General features: G+C 54.7%; 1 protein-coding gene across 3 annotated transcripts in view; it reads right to left on the reverse strand.

The window, feature by feature from the left end:
- Positions 1-13410, reverse strand: part of CPNE5 (copine 5) — an 88372-nt gene that overhangs the window by 18111 nt on the left and 56851 nt on the right. For all 3 annotated transcript variants that reach the window (XM_025990835.2, XM_025990834.2, XM_072731270.1), the window contains 3 exons: positions 12017-12121; positions 4469-4510; positions 2385-2460 (listed from right to left, as the gene is read on the reverse strand). In XM_025990835.2, coding sequence (XP_025846620.1) covers positions 2385-2460; positions 4469-4510; positions 12017-12121 — 223 coding nt within the window. The remainder of the gene's footprint in view (positions 1-2384; positions 2461-4468; positions 4511-12016; positions 12122-13410) is intronic.

Here is a 13410-nt window from a genome sequence, read left to right on the forward strand (position 1 = left end):
GGTAAAGGGCCCTGTAGGATCTCAGCTGTGGCAGGGGAGTCATTCTGAATCTCCTCCCCACCCACCCCTCAGTGTGAACCCTGGCTAGGCAGTAGGTGGGATGCAAGGCCAAAGGTTAAGCAGGGCAGCCATGTGATCAGATTATCATTTTGGAGGAGCCCTTGGATCACGGAATGGCAGATGGAAGGAGGTGGGAAGGCTGTTAGGAGGGCTGTTGCAAAGCCCCACACACCGGGGAGATGATGGCATTGGGGGTGGATGGGAGCAAAAGGAACAAAGGTCAGAATCTGTAGGTGATAGGAGGAGTGGGATTCAGTTGTGGAGTGGATGTGGGGTGAGGGGCAGGAGGCGTCAAGGTCGACTCCCCAGGCACCATGGCCCCCATGGTGACAGACCAGGAGATGGAGCCTGCTGGCCAGGGAGAGGGGACAGCTATGAGAGGCTTCAGCCGGTGCCTTCAGGTGGGGAAGGCTGAGTCTGAAGAGTGGCCGCCAGACAGCTGGACATGTGAGCCAGACACTCAGGCTGAGGCCAGCGCCCACGATGAGAGTCTTTCCTGCAGAAGCCTGTTCTCTCCTCAGGCAGTTTGGACCTTTAGAGAGGCCTTCCGGGGACACGGCCCACAGTGCAAGGCCTGCTCCCCTGGGACTGCCGGAGTGTAATTCCTTTTCTAACTGATGATATTTCCAATGGAGAAAACGAATCAATCCAACCTTTTCTGCTTTTAGCTTGAGAGATCATGGCCTCTTCTGAGCCTGTCAAGCACACTTAAAAGCTAAACTCCGAGAGATATAATCCTTTCCATTCCCTGCTCTAAAAAACCTCTTTAGAGGAAGCCAGAAAAGGATGGATCCTGCTTCTCTCTGCCTGGGTGGGGGAACAAAGAGAGCCCTCCCCTTTGCCCATGCAGAAAACAAAGTAATTAACTGCGAGGATCAGAGCCCTTTCAAAGAAATTCACCCACGCTCTATCTTCACAATGGCCTCGTTCAACTGAATTCAGTATGTGCTCGGATCACAAGCACCTACTGGGTGCCTGGCACTGCGCAGGCCGACGTGAAGGGAAGCCACGGGAAGGGCTGTCGCCTAGCCTGCCCTTACGGAGCTTCTGTCTAAATGGAACACAAGAGGTGCCCACTCAGAACAGAGACGCCTGGCTGGCTCAGTGGTTGGCCGTCTGCCTTCGGCTCAGGCCGTGATCCCGAGGTCCTGGGATCGAGTCCCGCATTGGGCTCCCTGCATGGAGCCTGCTTCTCCCTCTGCCTGTGTCTCTGCCTCTCTCTCTGTGTCTCTCATGAATAAATAAAATCTTTAAAAATTAAAAATAAATAAATCTAAAAAAAAAAAAAAGAACAGAGACACAGAGTGAAGGAGTGCAAGTGTGGAGTGGTTCAGACTCGGTGATGGGAGCCAAAGCCTGCTCTTCAACGTTACTAGCTGAGTGGCTGCTCTTGTGGGGAGGGAGCCCATTTCCAGGGCTGCAGTGAAATCTAAATCTCCTGGCACACAGGCGCGCAACAGATGACGCTAGAAGACAGCCTTGATGGAACGCTCACAAGGGGCCAGGCACTGTTCTAGTGACTTCTTTAATGCTCAGCGTGCCTGGCACAGAATGGTTCAGGGACTTAGCCCACGTCACAAGGCCGGGACATGGTTAGAGTCAGAGTATGAACCCAAGAGGTTATTAGGGCTAGAAGTTTCTGCACTTCAGTGGGTCCAACATGACATGCTGTCCATGAAGCTGACGTGGGGGAGAAAGCACGAGGCCAGAGTGGTTGGGAACGCCAATAGGGGAGCTGGGACTCAAGCTGGGAGGGCACCCCAGGACGGTGAGCACACATGAGCAAAGGCTCAGCAGCAGGAACTGTCCTTTGAGGGCAAACACTATTATCTCCAGAAGGACTGGGGGCCCTGTCCAGGTTCTCCACATCCAGATGGAGCTGTCCTGACCTCTGTTCCTCTGACTCTCCTTCCAGAAACAGTAAGATACTCAGCAGGCCCTGAAACGGTTCTGAATGAAGGCAGAGGGCCATTTCGAACTCAGGACCTTGGGTGTCAGACCTCGCAGCCTTCTGATAATGTCCCCCACAGTCTGCCCCATCAGCACCCCTCCTCCGCCATCCTGTCAGAACTGCTTCTTGTGGGGTCACTATAACTCAACATTGTTTGCCTCTTGATTCTGCAACCTACAGAACCACATGTCTTTGGGCAAATTCCTGAACTCCTCCGAGACTCAGGCTTCTTAGCTCTAGACTGGGACAGTAACACCCACCTCACAGGAGAACATGCAAAAACCCCCGCCCAGCTCATGGCACACTGCAGTCCTCAATGGCTGGGAGGTACGTATAAGGAGAGCAAACCCCAGACTTGGGGTATCCACCTCACCTCATAGATGTTGAACTGGCTCTGCCCGCGGGCCAGCTCCCGGTAGCTGGTGGTGAACTCGCCAATGAAGTCATGGCTGCAAGAGAAGGCTACTGTGAGACGGCGTGGCCCAGGCTGCACACTGCTTCTAGCCAACTGCCCGCCTCTCACATCCTTTCCTCTGGCTCCCCATCCTGCCCAGGACCTCTGCTACAGGGGTGCATGCCAGCAGAGAGCCTGGGTCTCTGGCAAGAGTCAGTGTCACCACCGAGCAGGAGACCCAGTGGTCACCTAGCCAAGAGCAGGGCTCTGGAGAAGGGGACCACTTCTACTTGGATTCTTGTTGGAACAAGCCAGCTGTGCAAGGTATTCTGGGGACAACTGGAGAAATTTAAATATGAGATGAATATTAGGTGGTATTCGAGAATTATTTATTGTTCAATGTGTCAGGTGTAATAATGGCATTCGTGGTTCTGTAGGAAAATGTCCTTATTTTTTAGACATTCTCAATGAGATATTTAGAGGTAAAAAATGCCTTGATGTCTGTAATTTAAACTACATCAGCAAAACACAGCTAAAGGAAATGTGGCAACATGTAACACTTGTTAAATTCAGATGATAGACTTAAAAGCATTCATTAAAGTCTTCTCTTTTTCTGTGTATTTGCCATTTTTCCAATAACAGTTTTTGAAAAGACAATTTGCGTCATGTCCATCGAGGCAGCTGGAGGTGTTTTCTGCAGTGGCCACGCCTTCTGGGACTCTGGCCCCCACAAGTGTGTTGTATGTGTGTGTTAAGTGCAGCAAAAAGCAGGTGCAGGACAACTCCTGTCTCCTCTGCGGCTGGCTGTCTTTCACTGTCCCCGCCCTGACAGGGGGAGCCTGGAGTACCCCCCAGAGGTGCTAGAGAGTGATGCCCGGGAGAAGTCCCTGGGGCCTGGCCCTGCCTTGTACCCGCTCTGTATTTTCACTAAACATTTATAGCTCTTGGCACTCATACTATGAGCTCCTTGATGGCAGGACCCTATGACACCTGGTGGCTGTCCCCAGTTTTCCCTGGTGAAGAAGAAGTATGGGGGACCTCCAGGGTAAGATAAACATGTAGCTGACTTGCCTGTTATGTGGTTAACAAAGCAAGTTAACAGAGATGCTGTGGCCCTGGAGTCCTGTCTCGGAATGACTCACAGGAAGGTGAGCGACCAGGAATGGCCAGGGCCTAACTTAGAGTTATATATCTGCACAGCCCTTTACAGGACCCCCTATCCACATCACAGACTGGAGAGGTACGGATGGAGATGATGGGGCTTAAAGCCCCCTTACGACACCTCTAGTAGTGGAGTCACAGAAGTCAGAATGACACATTAGGTTTGGTTCAACAGGCAAGTGGGAGCCAGTGAGGTTTCTGGACTAGGGCCATGAGAGGCCCATTCTTGTCCTCATCTATGAATTCCCAGTGACACTGCTCCTTGGGGGGCACTTACATTCGCACACAGGGAGGATACTGGCCTCCCAAAACCCAGGTGGGAAGTGCCCTCCTCCTGGCCAGGCTTGGCCCTACTCAGAAACTGCCTCATGGCTCCAGAGACCATTAGGGTACATCAAAGTGTACCCTTCCCATAGCCCACTCTCAGGGCCTGCTCCCTGCAAACGCTTCCTTTAATATGCCAAGGGCCCTCCACTAGACAAAGAGGAGTCTCTGAGGGCTGAGCTTGTCTTCTGCACCTTGGTCACCCCACAATGCTTGGCCTCACACAGAGAACACGGATGCTCAGGGGATCGCTAGTATCTGTGCATTAGAATAGGCACATTTCAGAAAAATCCTTATTCTCCCAAATGCGGTGAGCTTTAGGCACTGACTGGCTGCTAGGCAGCTATTTGAGGAAAAGAGACCTCTTAGGCCCCTTGCACCATGTCATGCAGGACAGAGATCCTCTGGTGCCTCAGCAGAGCCGGGCAGGGGCAGCGGACCTCCCACCGGAGAACCCAGGCCCCAGCGCCCCCAGAGCTACCACAGGCATAGTAGTTCTCCCCATGTGAGGGCAGGGCCCAATCACCCTAAGGGGCTGTCCTCATTCCTGCTCACGTTTTGTCCTTCTGTCTGCTTACCTGCCATCCCGATCCCAGTCGTACACTTCCACCTTGATGGTCCTGCAAGGCAAAGGGCCTGTGGTGGGACAGGCTTGACCCAGACCGATGTAGCCTGAAGACAAGGCCCCTCCTGTGCTCCTGGGCCAGAAGGGCACACAGGGACACCCACCAGGCTCCAGGGCCCTCAGTGGAGGCGCGGGAGCCCAAGAGACAAAGGAACTATCTTGAGACCTTTTGGCAAAGGTCTTGGGACAGAGGCCCCCCCCAAGTTTCAGGCAGGATGTGGAAAAACGGCCTTCAGCTTCAGTTCACCCCACCTTCTCCTTGCCACCCCAGATGGGGCACAGGTCCCAGGATGAGGCCACATGGTGACTTTATCAAGGGTGGGGGCATCACAGTGGGAGTGTGGCACTCTCGGGATCTCAGGCCTAAGCAGGAGAGGGTCTCCCCCGGAGGGGTAACAAGAATTGGTGCAGGTGGGAGTCTGAGTGCTGAGTCTCACACCGCAGGGAGGGGCTCAGGGCCCCTGCGCCAAGGACAGCCTGCTGAGCTTTTCCATTGCCACGACTGGCTCCTGAGTGAGGGTGTAATTATCTTCACATTTTAGCCTGGCTGCTTTAATTAGTTTGTTTTGACTCCTGTGCATGGGGCTGGGCTTTGGGAGCCCATTTTATTTTTAGCTCGTTTCCATGGCAACAGGCTAGCAGACCAGAGGTGGGAGTGAGGAGGGAGGTGGAGGGCTGCGGGTTAACCCTTGGTGACGGTGGTCCTCCAGGGATGCCCAGGGAAGGGGGAGCTGCCAGGGTCCCGGGGAGCCGGCAGGAGCGTGGGCAGCCGGGGTCTCCAGCCCCCAGTCCGAAGCGGGGCTCCGCAGGCCGCTGCCTGGGCCTGCCTTCCACTCACACGGCGACCGACCGGCGTCGGCCCGGGGCGCTGGCCACTGCCGGGGTCGGCGAGGCGTCGGCCTCGAGCTTGCGCCGCGCCCAGCAGGAGGCGCTGCCACCCCGCGGATGCGCCTCCCCGGGGCCGGAGGGCGGGGGTGCGGGCCTGCCGGCCGCGGGGCGCCGACTGTTCCCAAAGAAGGGACGTGTGGTAGGTCGTGCACCAACCACCAGCCGGGGCTTTCGGTGACCTGTACTGTTAAATGGGGCAGGCACGGCAGCCCGTCATGTAAAGGAATCCTCTGAATTCTAGTGAAACCCAAAAAACTGTGTCTCTCTGAAGTGAACTGGGTGGAAAGCCCCTGGTCTGCTGGTGAGCGGGCGCTGCGCGCCCTGGAGGCCCGCCAACCGCCCTGAGCGCAGACCATCCTTCTGGAGGAGGGGTGATGGCGACTTTGCAGAACAGGGCACCCGCCGCGCAGGTGGGCCCCTGGAAAAAGGCCTCTTCCTCTCCACTTTGCCCTTAGGCCATAGTTGGAGAGCTTTTCGGAGGAAATTTGCTTAAATCCGGGACACCGGTGCCTGGGTACCTGGGCTCTGCAACTTCACTCCCTAGAATGACAAGGCTGGACGTGACCTCAGTGGCATCCAAGCCTGGCTGCCTGGCAGATCACGGGGAGCTTTTCAGACACACACGGGCTCCAAGTCCTGTACTTGGCAGCTCTGGCCAGGGCCCCGGGATCTGGTTTAAAGGTTTCCCAAGGGGCGCCTGGGGGGGCTCAGCGGTTGAGTGGCCACCTTCAGCTCAGGGCGTGATCCTGGAGACCCGGGATCGAGTCCCACATCGGGCTCCCTGCAGGGAGCCTGCTTCTCCCTCTGCCTGTGTCTCTGCCTCTCTCTGTGTGTCTCTCATGAATAAAAAATAAAATCTTAAAAAAATAATAAAGGGTTCCCAAGCAGCTCTGCTGTGCATGTTCTGGAGTGATAACCTCCAGCCCCCCTCATTTTCAGATGGGGAAGCTGAGCCTGAACGGCTGCCGGTGACATGCCCAGGGTCACAGAGCTGGTGAGGGTGGGGGCTGAGACCCTGCCCCACAATGCCAAGGTCCCCCAGTCCTTCCCAGAGCCAGGCCCCTCTGCGGGGGACTTTCCAGGACCCAGCAAGGATTGCTTCCTCTCAGACCATGGACACCAGCCCTTAGGTGACTAGATCAGTGACAGCCACGTGTTCAGAGGCTGTAGGAGGACCCTGGTTACAGCCACAGCCTTGGAGACCCAAAATAATCACTGAAGAGATTTTTTTTTTTTTAATCCCAGGGCCAGAGGGCTTGATTTAATTGGTTGGGATAACAGGCACAGGTAGTTTTGGAAAGTCCCCTGGCTGGTTGGAATGCGTGGCCAGAGCCACTGACCTTCTCTAGGGGAGAGCACTACTTTCCACCCTGTTTGCACACTGGATTCCCTGGCACAATTTAGCAATTCTGAGGCCAGCGCCCTACCCCAGAGGTTCAAAATCAGTTGGTCAGGGGTACAGCCTGGGCTGGGGGCAGGGGGGACTATTAAAAGTTCATTGGGGAATTTTAACTTGCAGCTGAGGTTGAAACCCCCCTGGGTGTGAGATTCCTGTGTCAACTCAGCCCAGCCACAGTAGAGGCTCCAGGGAAGGCTAGAGTTTGGGGCTCAGATTAGCTCCGAGGCTGCAGCCTCCAGCACCAGGGCAAGAGGTGAGAGAAACAGTGCCCAGAGACAAGGCCAGGCAGCAGCAGAGGCCAAACACAGCTCCAAATCCTCTATAGGCAGCTCTGTCACTCTTCAGCCCCAGCTGGGGTGCCCAGGTCACCCCATGTGCCACTTGTGGGCTGTAGGCACAACCAGGCCTAATGAAGGCTCACAATAGACCAACTGTGACTTCTGGGGCAGGGCCCTAGAGGAGGGGCTGCTGGGTGTGGCACAAGGAAATGGGCCTCTGCTGCCCACAATACGAACATCTTTGGCATTAAAGGCTCAGAACAACACAGAGCTCCTAATCTGGGAGGCGGGGAGGTGGCCAGAGAAGGCTGCAGGCTCTGGGACAATTCTAGCATGCCTAGCATGTAGTAGGTAATATAAATATTATTTAAATATCTGTTGCCTGGGACACTTGGGTGGCTCAGCGGTTGGGCATCTGCCTTTGGCTCAGGTCGCGATCCCAGGGTCCTGAGATCGACTCCCGCATCAGGCTCTTTGCGGGGAGCCTGCTTCTCTGTCTGCCTGTGTCTCTTTGAATAAATAAATAAAATCTTAAATTAAAAAAATCTGTTGCCTGACTGAGACCTCACAACTTCGTGAAGTTACTGTGCAGTAATGATTCCCTCCTTCCATGAAATCACATGGGGAAGCCCGGAGTACGTGGCTTTCCCCAAATTACACAGCTGCTCAGCCGTGAGGCCAGGCCTGGGGCTGGGAGCCAGGGTCCTGTGGGTCTCTGGGTGCCTGGGGCTGCAGTGACAAAGCTGGGTCTCTGTAAGCGTCGACAGGCCAGCAGGGCTGAGGGACACTGGCAAAGACCGCAGGCTTCCCTCTCGGCACCAACCGCTCTATGTATAGACTCCTCCGAGCAGAGCTGCAGGCCGGCCTCCTAATGAGCCTCGCCAGGGCAGGAAGAGGTACTGGGCTGACAGGTCCCCAGGGCTCAGCCCTAAACGGACTGAGTCCAACAGTCTAGAGGCTTCAGGGAAGAAGAGAGGTGCCGGGGCTCACTACAGCATGCTACGACACCCCCTGGATGGCGGGGCTCGGTGCACACGCAGCCATAGCGAAGGGGCTTTGCCTCCTCTGCCTGCATTCAGCTTTTTCTGCATGTGTAAGCTGGCGAGGATAAAACACTCCGAATCCAGGTCAGATACACTGGCTGGGGCCTCCACATACTCAGTGTGCGGTGGGGGTTCAAAGGAGAAGAAGGCTTCTCCAGCAGGCCCACAGAGGTGTGAAGCTTCCGTGATGGGAGACCCCCCATCCTGGAGAATCCTCTCCCCTCGCCAGGTAAGGACCCAGTACAACTTACCCTCTTAACATCCACTCATTCAACAGTGAGGTACGAGTGAGTGGCAGCAGCCCAACCAAGAGAATCTGGCTCAAGGGGGATAAATCCTCAAGTTACACAGTCAGTGTTCAAGGAGAGAGTAGAGGGGCTTTCAGGAAAGGCAGGGGGAGTATTTCTTGTCATCACCTACTTCACCCCATGGAGGAGGGCTGGACTGGCTCTGACTCCAGCTCTGCTCAGCTGGCTCGCTTGGGTTTGGACTGGAGACACAGCAGAGGTAGGGGGACCTTTGTTTCTGGAGAAGGCAGCTTCCATAGAAGGAAAATGTACCTTCTCCTCACTTTGCCAAGATACATAAGCTCCAGGCCTCTGTTTCACTCTCTGTAAAATGGGCATGTCGCTAGTACCCAACTGCTAGGGCTACTGTGGAATTTAAATTCACAAAATGAGATCATTATTTAAACCAAGTAGGACACAATTTGGCCCATGTCCAAAAGACTTGGTAATCGTAACTGGTTTCCACTGCCATCATTCCATGTAAATTGCCCTAGTTCTCACCCTCCCGGCCATCCTCTTGGTGGTGGGAGCTGATACTTCTATTTGGATTCTTCCCCCTTGGCTCCTGCCCCCAACCGCCCTCTCCAGGTACCCTCCTAGCTCCCTGACCATCCCTCAAGACTCTCTCCTGCTCCCGATCTGTGCAGGGCCTTGGGCACCTCACCTCTGCCAGCATCCTGTCCTCTTCTCCCCTTGGCAGAGCACCGCCTGCCTGTCCCACAGCCGCCCCCCACCCTGGCTCCCTGTCACCTTTCCATTTCTGTCTCTCAACTCCAGCTCCAAACACTAATGACCTATACATCCCTTTCACCCCCAGATCTAGGCAGATGGTAAGGCCTTTGAGTCTTCACCTCCAGGCTCAAAGCAGACCTGCCCCAAGCCCCTGGGCAAACCTCCTCCAAACATACCCCCCTCACACGTGTCTTAACCCTTTGGCAACAGAGCGTGAGGGTCAAGAACAGATTCTCTAGCCAGGCTGCTTGACTCCAAGTCCTGGTTCTGCCACTGACTGGCAGTAAGATCCCAGGTGAGCTACTTAACCTCATTGGCACTCAGTTTCTTTACCTGTAAAATGTGGGTAGTATTTGTGCCTTTTTCAGGGGAAACACTCATGGTTAGGAGAATTAACTTAGTGCATGTACATAAATTACCACAGGAGTACTACAGGAGCCTTTACTATTATTATTAATTATTAATATTATGACCTGCCTGTCTCCCTAACAGGGAGGCTTAGGTCTGAGGTTCACTATGCCCATAGCACCCAACATGGTACCCGGTGCCTGGCTGGCTTGGAAGACATGGCTGCTGGATTCTGAATGTGCTCTTGTGAACAAGAGACACCTCGGAGGGAGCAGAAAAGTGGCTTCATTTTCCTGCACAAACCCCTCCCTCTCCCGCCGAGAGGGCCTCTGGACACTTGTGCCTCCCAAGAGGCTGCTGGGTACTGAGGTCACAGTAGTACTCAGCGGCAGACGGGCCTGTTGGCTTACCAGGCCCACGTAATGGGCCCGGTCCCCTCCATTAACACCACTGTCAGTCACATCACGGTCAATCTGTTCCCAGCTGTAGAGAAGGGCCTGAGCTGCCTGGACATCCTGGAAGGCGACCAGTCTGGGGCTCTCAGCCTGAGAGGGGGGAAATGGGGGCCTACGGAGGTGTTCCCCAACACCTGCACCCTTAGCTCCTCTGGTGCCTGAACAGTAAGCCCAGGTCTTTGAGGCTGGCTGCCCTCCTCACTGTCCCTGACAAGGCTGGGGTGCAGGGTCGTGTGTAAGTGGCGGCCAGCTAGACCTCCAATAATCTCCAAGCAGTGGGGCCAAAGATCCCCCTTCCTCCCACCCAGTGAGATGTGAATTGCTAGGCTCTCCCATCCCCCAACCTCAAATTTCTCCTCCCTTCCTGTCATCTCTCCCTATCAAATTCATTCTTCCAAGAACCAATACCCCCCAGCACCTTCCAGCCTTCCCCAAGCCTCCTTTACACCCTACTGCTCCAACCAGACTGTCCTCCCACACCGCAGTACCCCAGAAGCCCCAGGATCCGGCCAGACATGTGACCAGGGTTCATTTGGCCAGAATGCCTATTTTTGTCTTCAGTCTCATTTTGCACAATTATTTAGCTATCTAAAATGCAGATGTGTGCACATCTGAGTTCCCTGGGGTCAGATGAGAGGCTCCCTAGAGATGGAAACTCCACTACATTCCCTTGAATGGCACACAGCTGCAGGTGTCGTGTGGGGCACATAGTAGGTGCTCGGTGACCGCCTGTGGAATACATGGTGGCTGCTCAATCCCAGCCAAGAGGCAGGAAAAGGAGCCACCTCATCTCCTAGATCCATAGCCTAATAGGGTAGCCTCAGGGTTTCCGGGGTGGGGGGGAGGCAGAGGGTGTCTGAAGGCCATCTGCACTGTCATTCCCACTCCACCCCCACCACACATACCCAGTCCCAGGGAGCCCCTGCCAATGCCATCAGCCAGGATGCCCTGAGGGGTTGTTGTGATACCCCAGTGCTCCCTTTGGAGTGGCCAACAGAGGCCCAGCTTCCTCAAGGCAGCCTGGGTGGCCCTGCCTGTGTACCCTCTGCTAGCTCATCCACCGGCAACAGTGATCACCAGGAAGCCAGGCCGGGTTCTCGAAACTTCACACAGACCAATACCACCTTGCAGCACCCATCTCACATGCCCTCCACTCCCCAGCACTTAGCACAACTTGTAATTATACGTTTCTTTGTGTGATTATCGGATTAATGTCTGGCTCCCCCACGAGAATGTAAACTCCCCGAGGTTGGGCGAAGACTGTGTGTTTTGCTCCCTGCTGATTTCCCAGCATCTCGCTCGGTGCCAGGCACATGGCAGGAAGTCAATAAATGTTTGTGGACACAATGCAGGGTTTGGTATTTTATGCACACCAGAGCCTTCTGTGTAGGCTGTGTCATGTGAGCTTCTAAGCAGACCTTTCAGGTAGGTGGATGTTTAAGACCCATTTTACAGATAAGGAAACTGAGGCTCAGACAGGTCAAAGCTTGCCCAGGTTGACAGTACTTTTTAGTCACAAAGTCAGGATTAGAAACCAGGTCTTCAGCATCTACACCCGACAACCTACACTCAAACAATGATGGTGTGAGAGGACATGTAATCAGAGTAGGCTGCATCCTATCAAAAAAGTTTCACAAGTTCTCTGTACTCCACCCTTCATCCCCCATTTGGGATCCTGACTCCCCAGAGTCCATCTGCTAGGAGTTGGGGTTGGGGTGGCCCCCCCACCCTGCATCTAGAGCCCCCCCATCCTGTCCCCGCCTGCTCCTCCACCGGAAATCGTGAAGAGATAGGCTGTATAGCTCCAGGCCAGGACACCCAACACCTAGCAGGGCTCCCTGGATCCCATCCCCCCAGCTTGGGGAGGTCCCCCCCAGTGGAGGGCTGCCAGACCAGGGGGACAGCCGCAGGGCAGAGTGCGGAAGGAAGTCTGTGAGGAGGTGAAGGCAGACACTGCCCAGAGAGGTGAGGGCAGGGACAGCACAGCTCCAGGGGGCTCTGCACATACTGCCCAGCCTGGGACAGCCTGACCCTCCACCCTCCATCTGGGAGGGACAGGTTCCCATCTCACCGGTCATAGTCCCCATTGCACAGCGCTCTCACAGGAATGGAAAAGGTTTGCCAGACTGGGTTTAGGGTGTTCTTCATGACCTCGGTCTTGTGGCAGATGGTGAACCTGGTGAAGAAGAGAGGGAAGGTGTCAGGCCCCAACCAAGGGAGGCAGAAGAATCAAGGTCAACAGAAGGGCCAACCGATTAACCTCTGCAGTTGCCCGATAGCGGAAGCCAGAGCTTCTTGAGGTCATAAGCTGCATGGCACTAGCAGTATCCAGCTGGAAACTAGATGGCCATTTCTTGCTGATGCTTGAGAGGCAATTCCTGCAGCAGGTGGGGAGTGTCTGGAGATACTGACTTCTGCTCCCCCTCCCCCTCACTCTCTGTGACCTTGAGCAAGCCAATCCCTCCCCTGTAACCTCAGGGAGTTAGCTGCTGTCATTCTTTATCTGAGATCCATGGAAGAATCTGTGCATGATTTAGGGGTTTGTGAACCCCTGAAATCAGGGTGAAATTGGGTCGGTGATTTTCATATGCTTGCTGTTCCCCTGTCCAGAGCACTATCTCCCCAAATTTCCATGGTCATGACTCACTCCTCTCTTCCATCAGGTCTTTACTCAAGTATCACCCCTCTGATATAAGCACCTGCTCCAAGACAAAATTTAGAACCCCTGGTCCCCTGACCCTGACGTCCCCTAGTCCTCTTCATGCTTCTCTTTACCTGTTATCATTTGACATTTGACATAGTCTGTGTTTCTCCTTACTTATTTCACGGCTTGTCACTAAAATGTAAGCTCCGGAAAGACAAGAGTTTTGTCTTCTTTGATCACTGGTAATGTATCTAGTGCCCGGACCGGTGCCTGGCACTCAGTGTTCACTATTTTTTTTGGAACCAACTAATGAATAGATGTATTTCTCAAGAGGAGAGTTTCCACAGCTTTCACTGGCATGAAAGGCAGTGCAAATCGAGCCCCTGGATTCGACAATCTCTAAGACACTTCCAGCTCTTCCAGTCTGAATCCTTGAGCCTGCTCTGCAAACTTGAAGTGTAGAGCTGGCTTTCCCCGCTGGGCTCCCATCCAGCGTCCCTGCCCACTCCCCATGCCAGGCCTGCCGGCCGCATCCTGGAGGCCTGCCCTGCCACACAGAGGGGCAGCCAGGAGCCAGAGCGGAGCTGGGGGGCAGAGGCTGTCCCCCCTGAGATGTCCCAGCGTCTGCCCCAGCCACCTCCCAGCCTGGAAAGGTCACCCCGGAAAGTGCCTGGGCCCCGCCCGTGCCCACACAGCCTGTGCCATTTCTTCTCTGGCAATTTTCAAGTCAAAATGTCATTCCTGTCACTGCGGCTCAGCATTTCTCTTCTCTGCTCCTTCTCGCCCGCCCACTGGAGTGTGGAGATACATGTGGGAGACCT

This window comes from Vulpes vulpes, chromosome 1, assembly GCF_048418805.1.
Source record: "Vulpes vulpes isolate BD-2025 chromosome 1, VulVul3, whole genome shotgun sequence".
NCBI classification, from domain to species: domain Eukaryota; kingdom Metazoa; phylum Chordata; class Mammalia; order Carnivora; family Canidae; genus Vulpes; species Vulpes vulpes.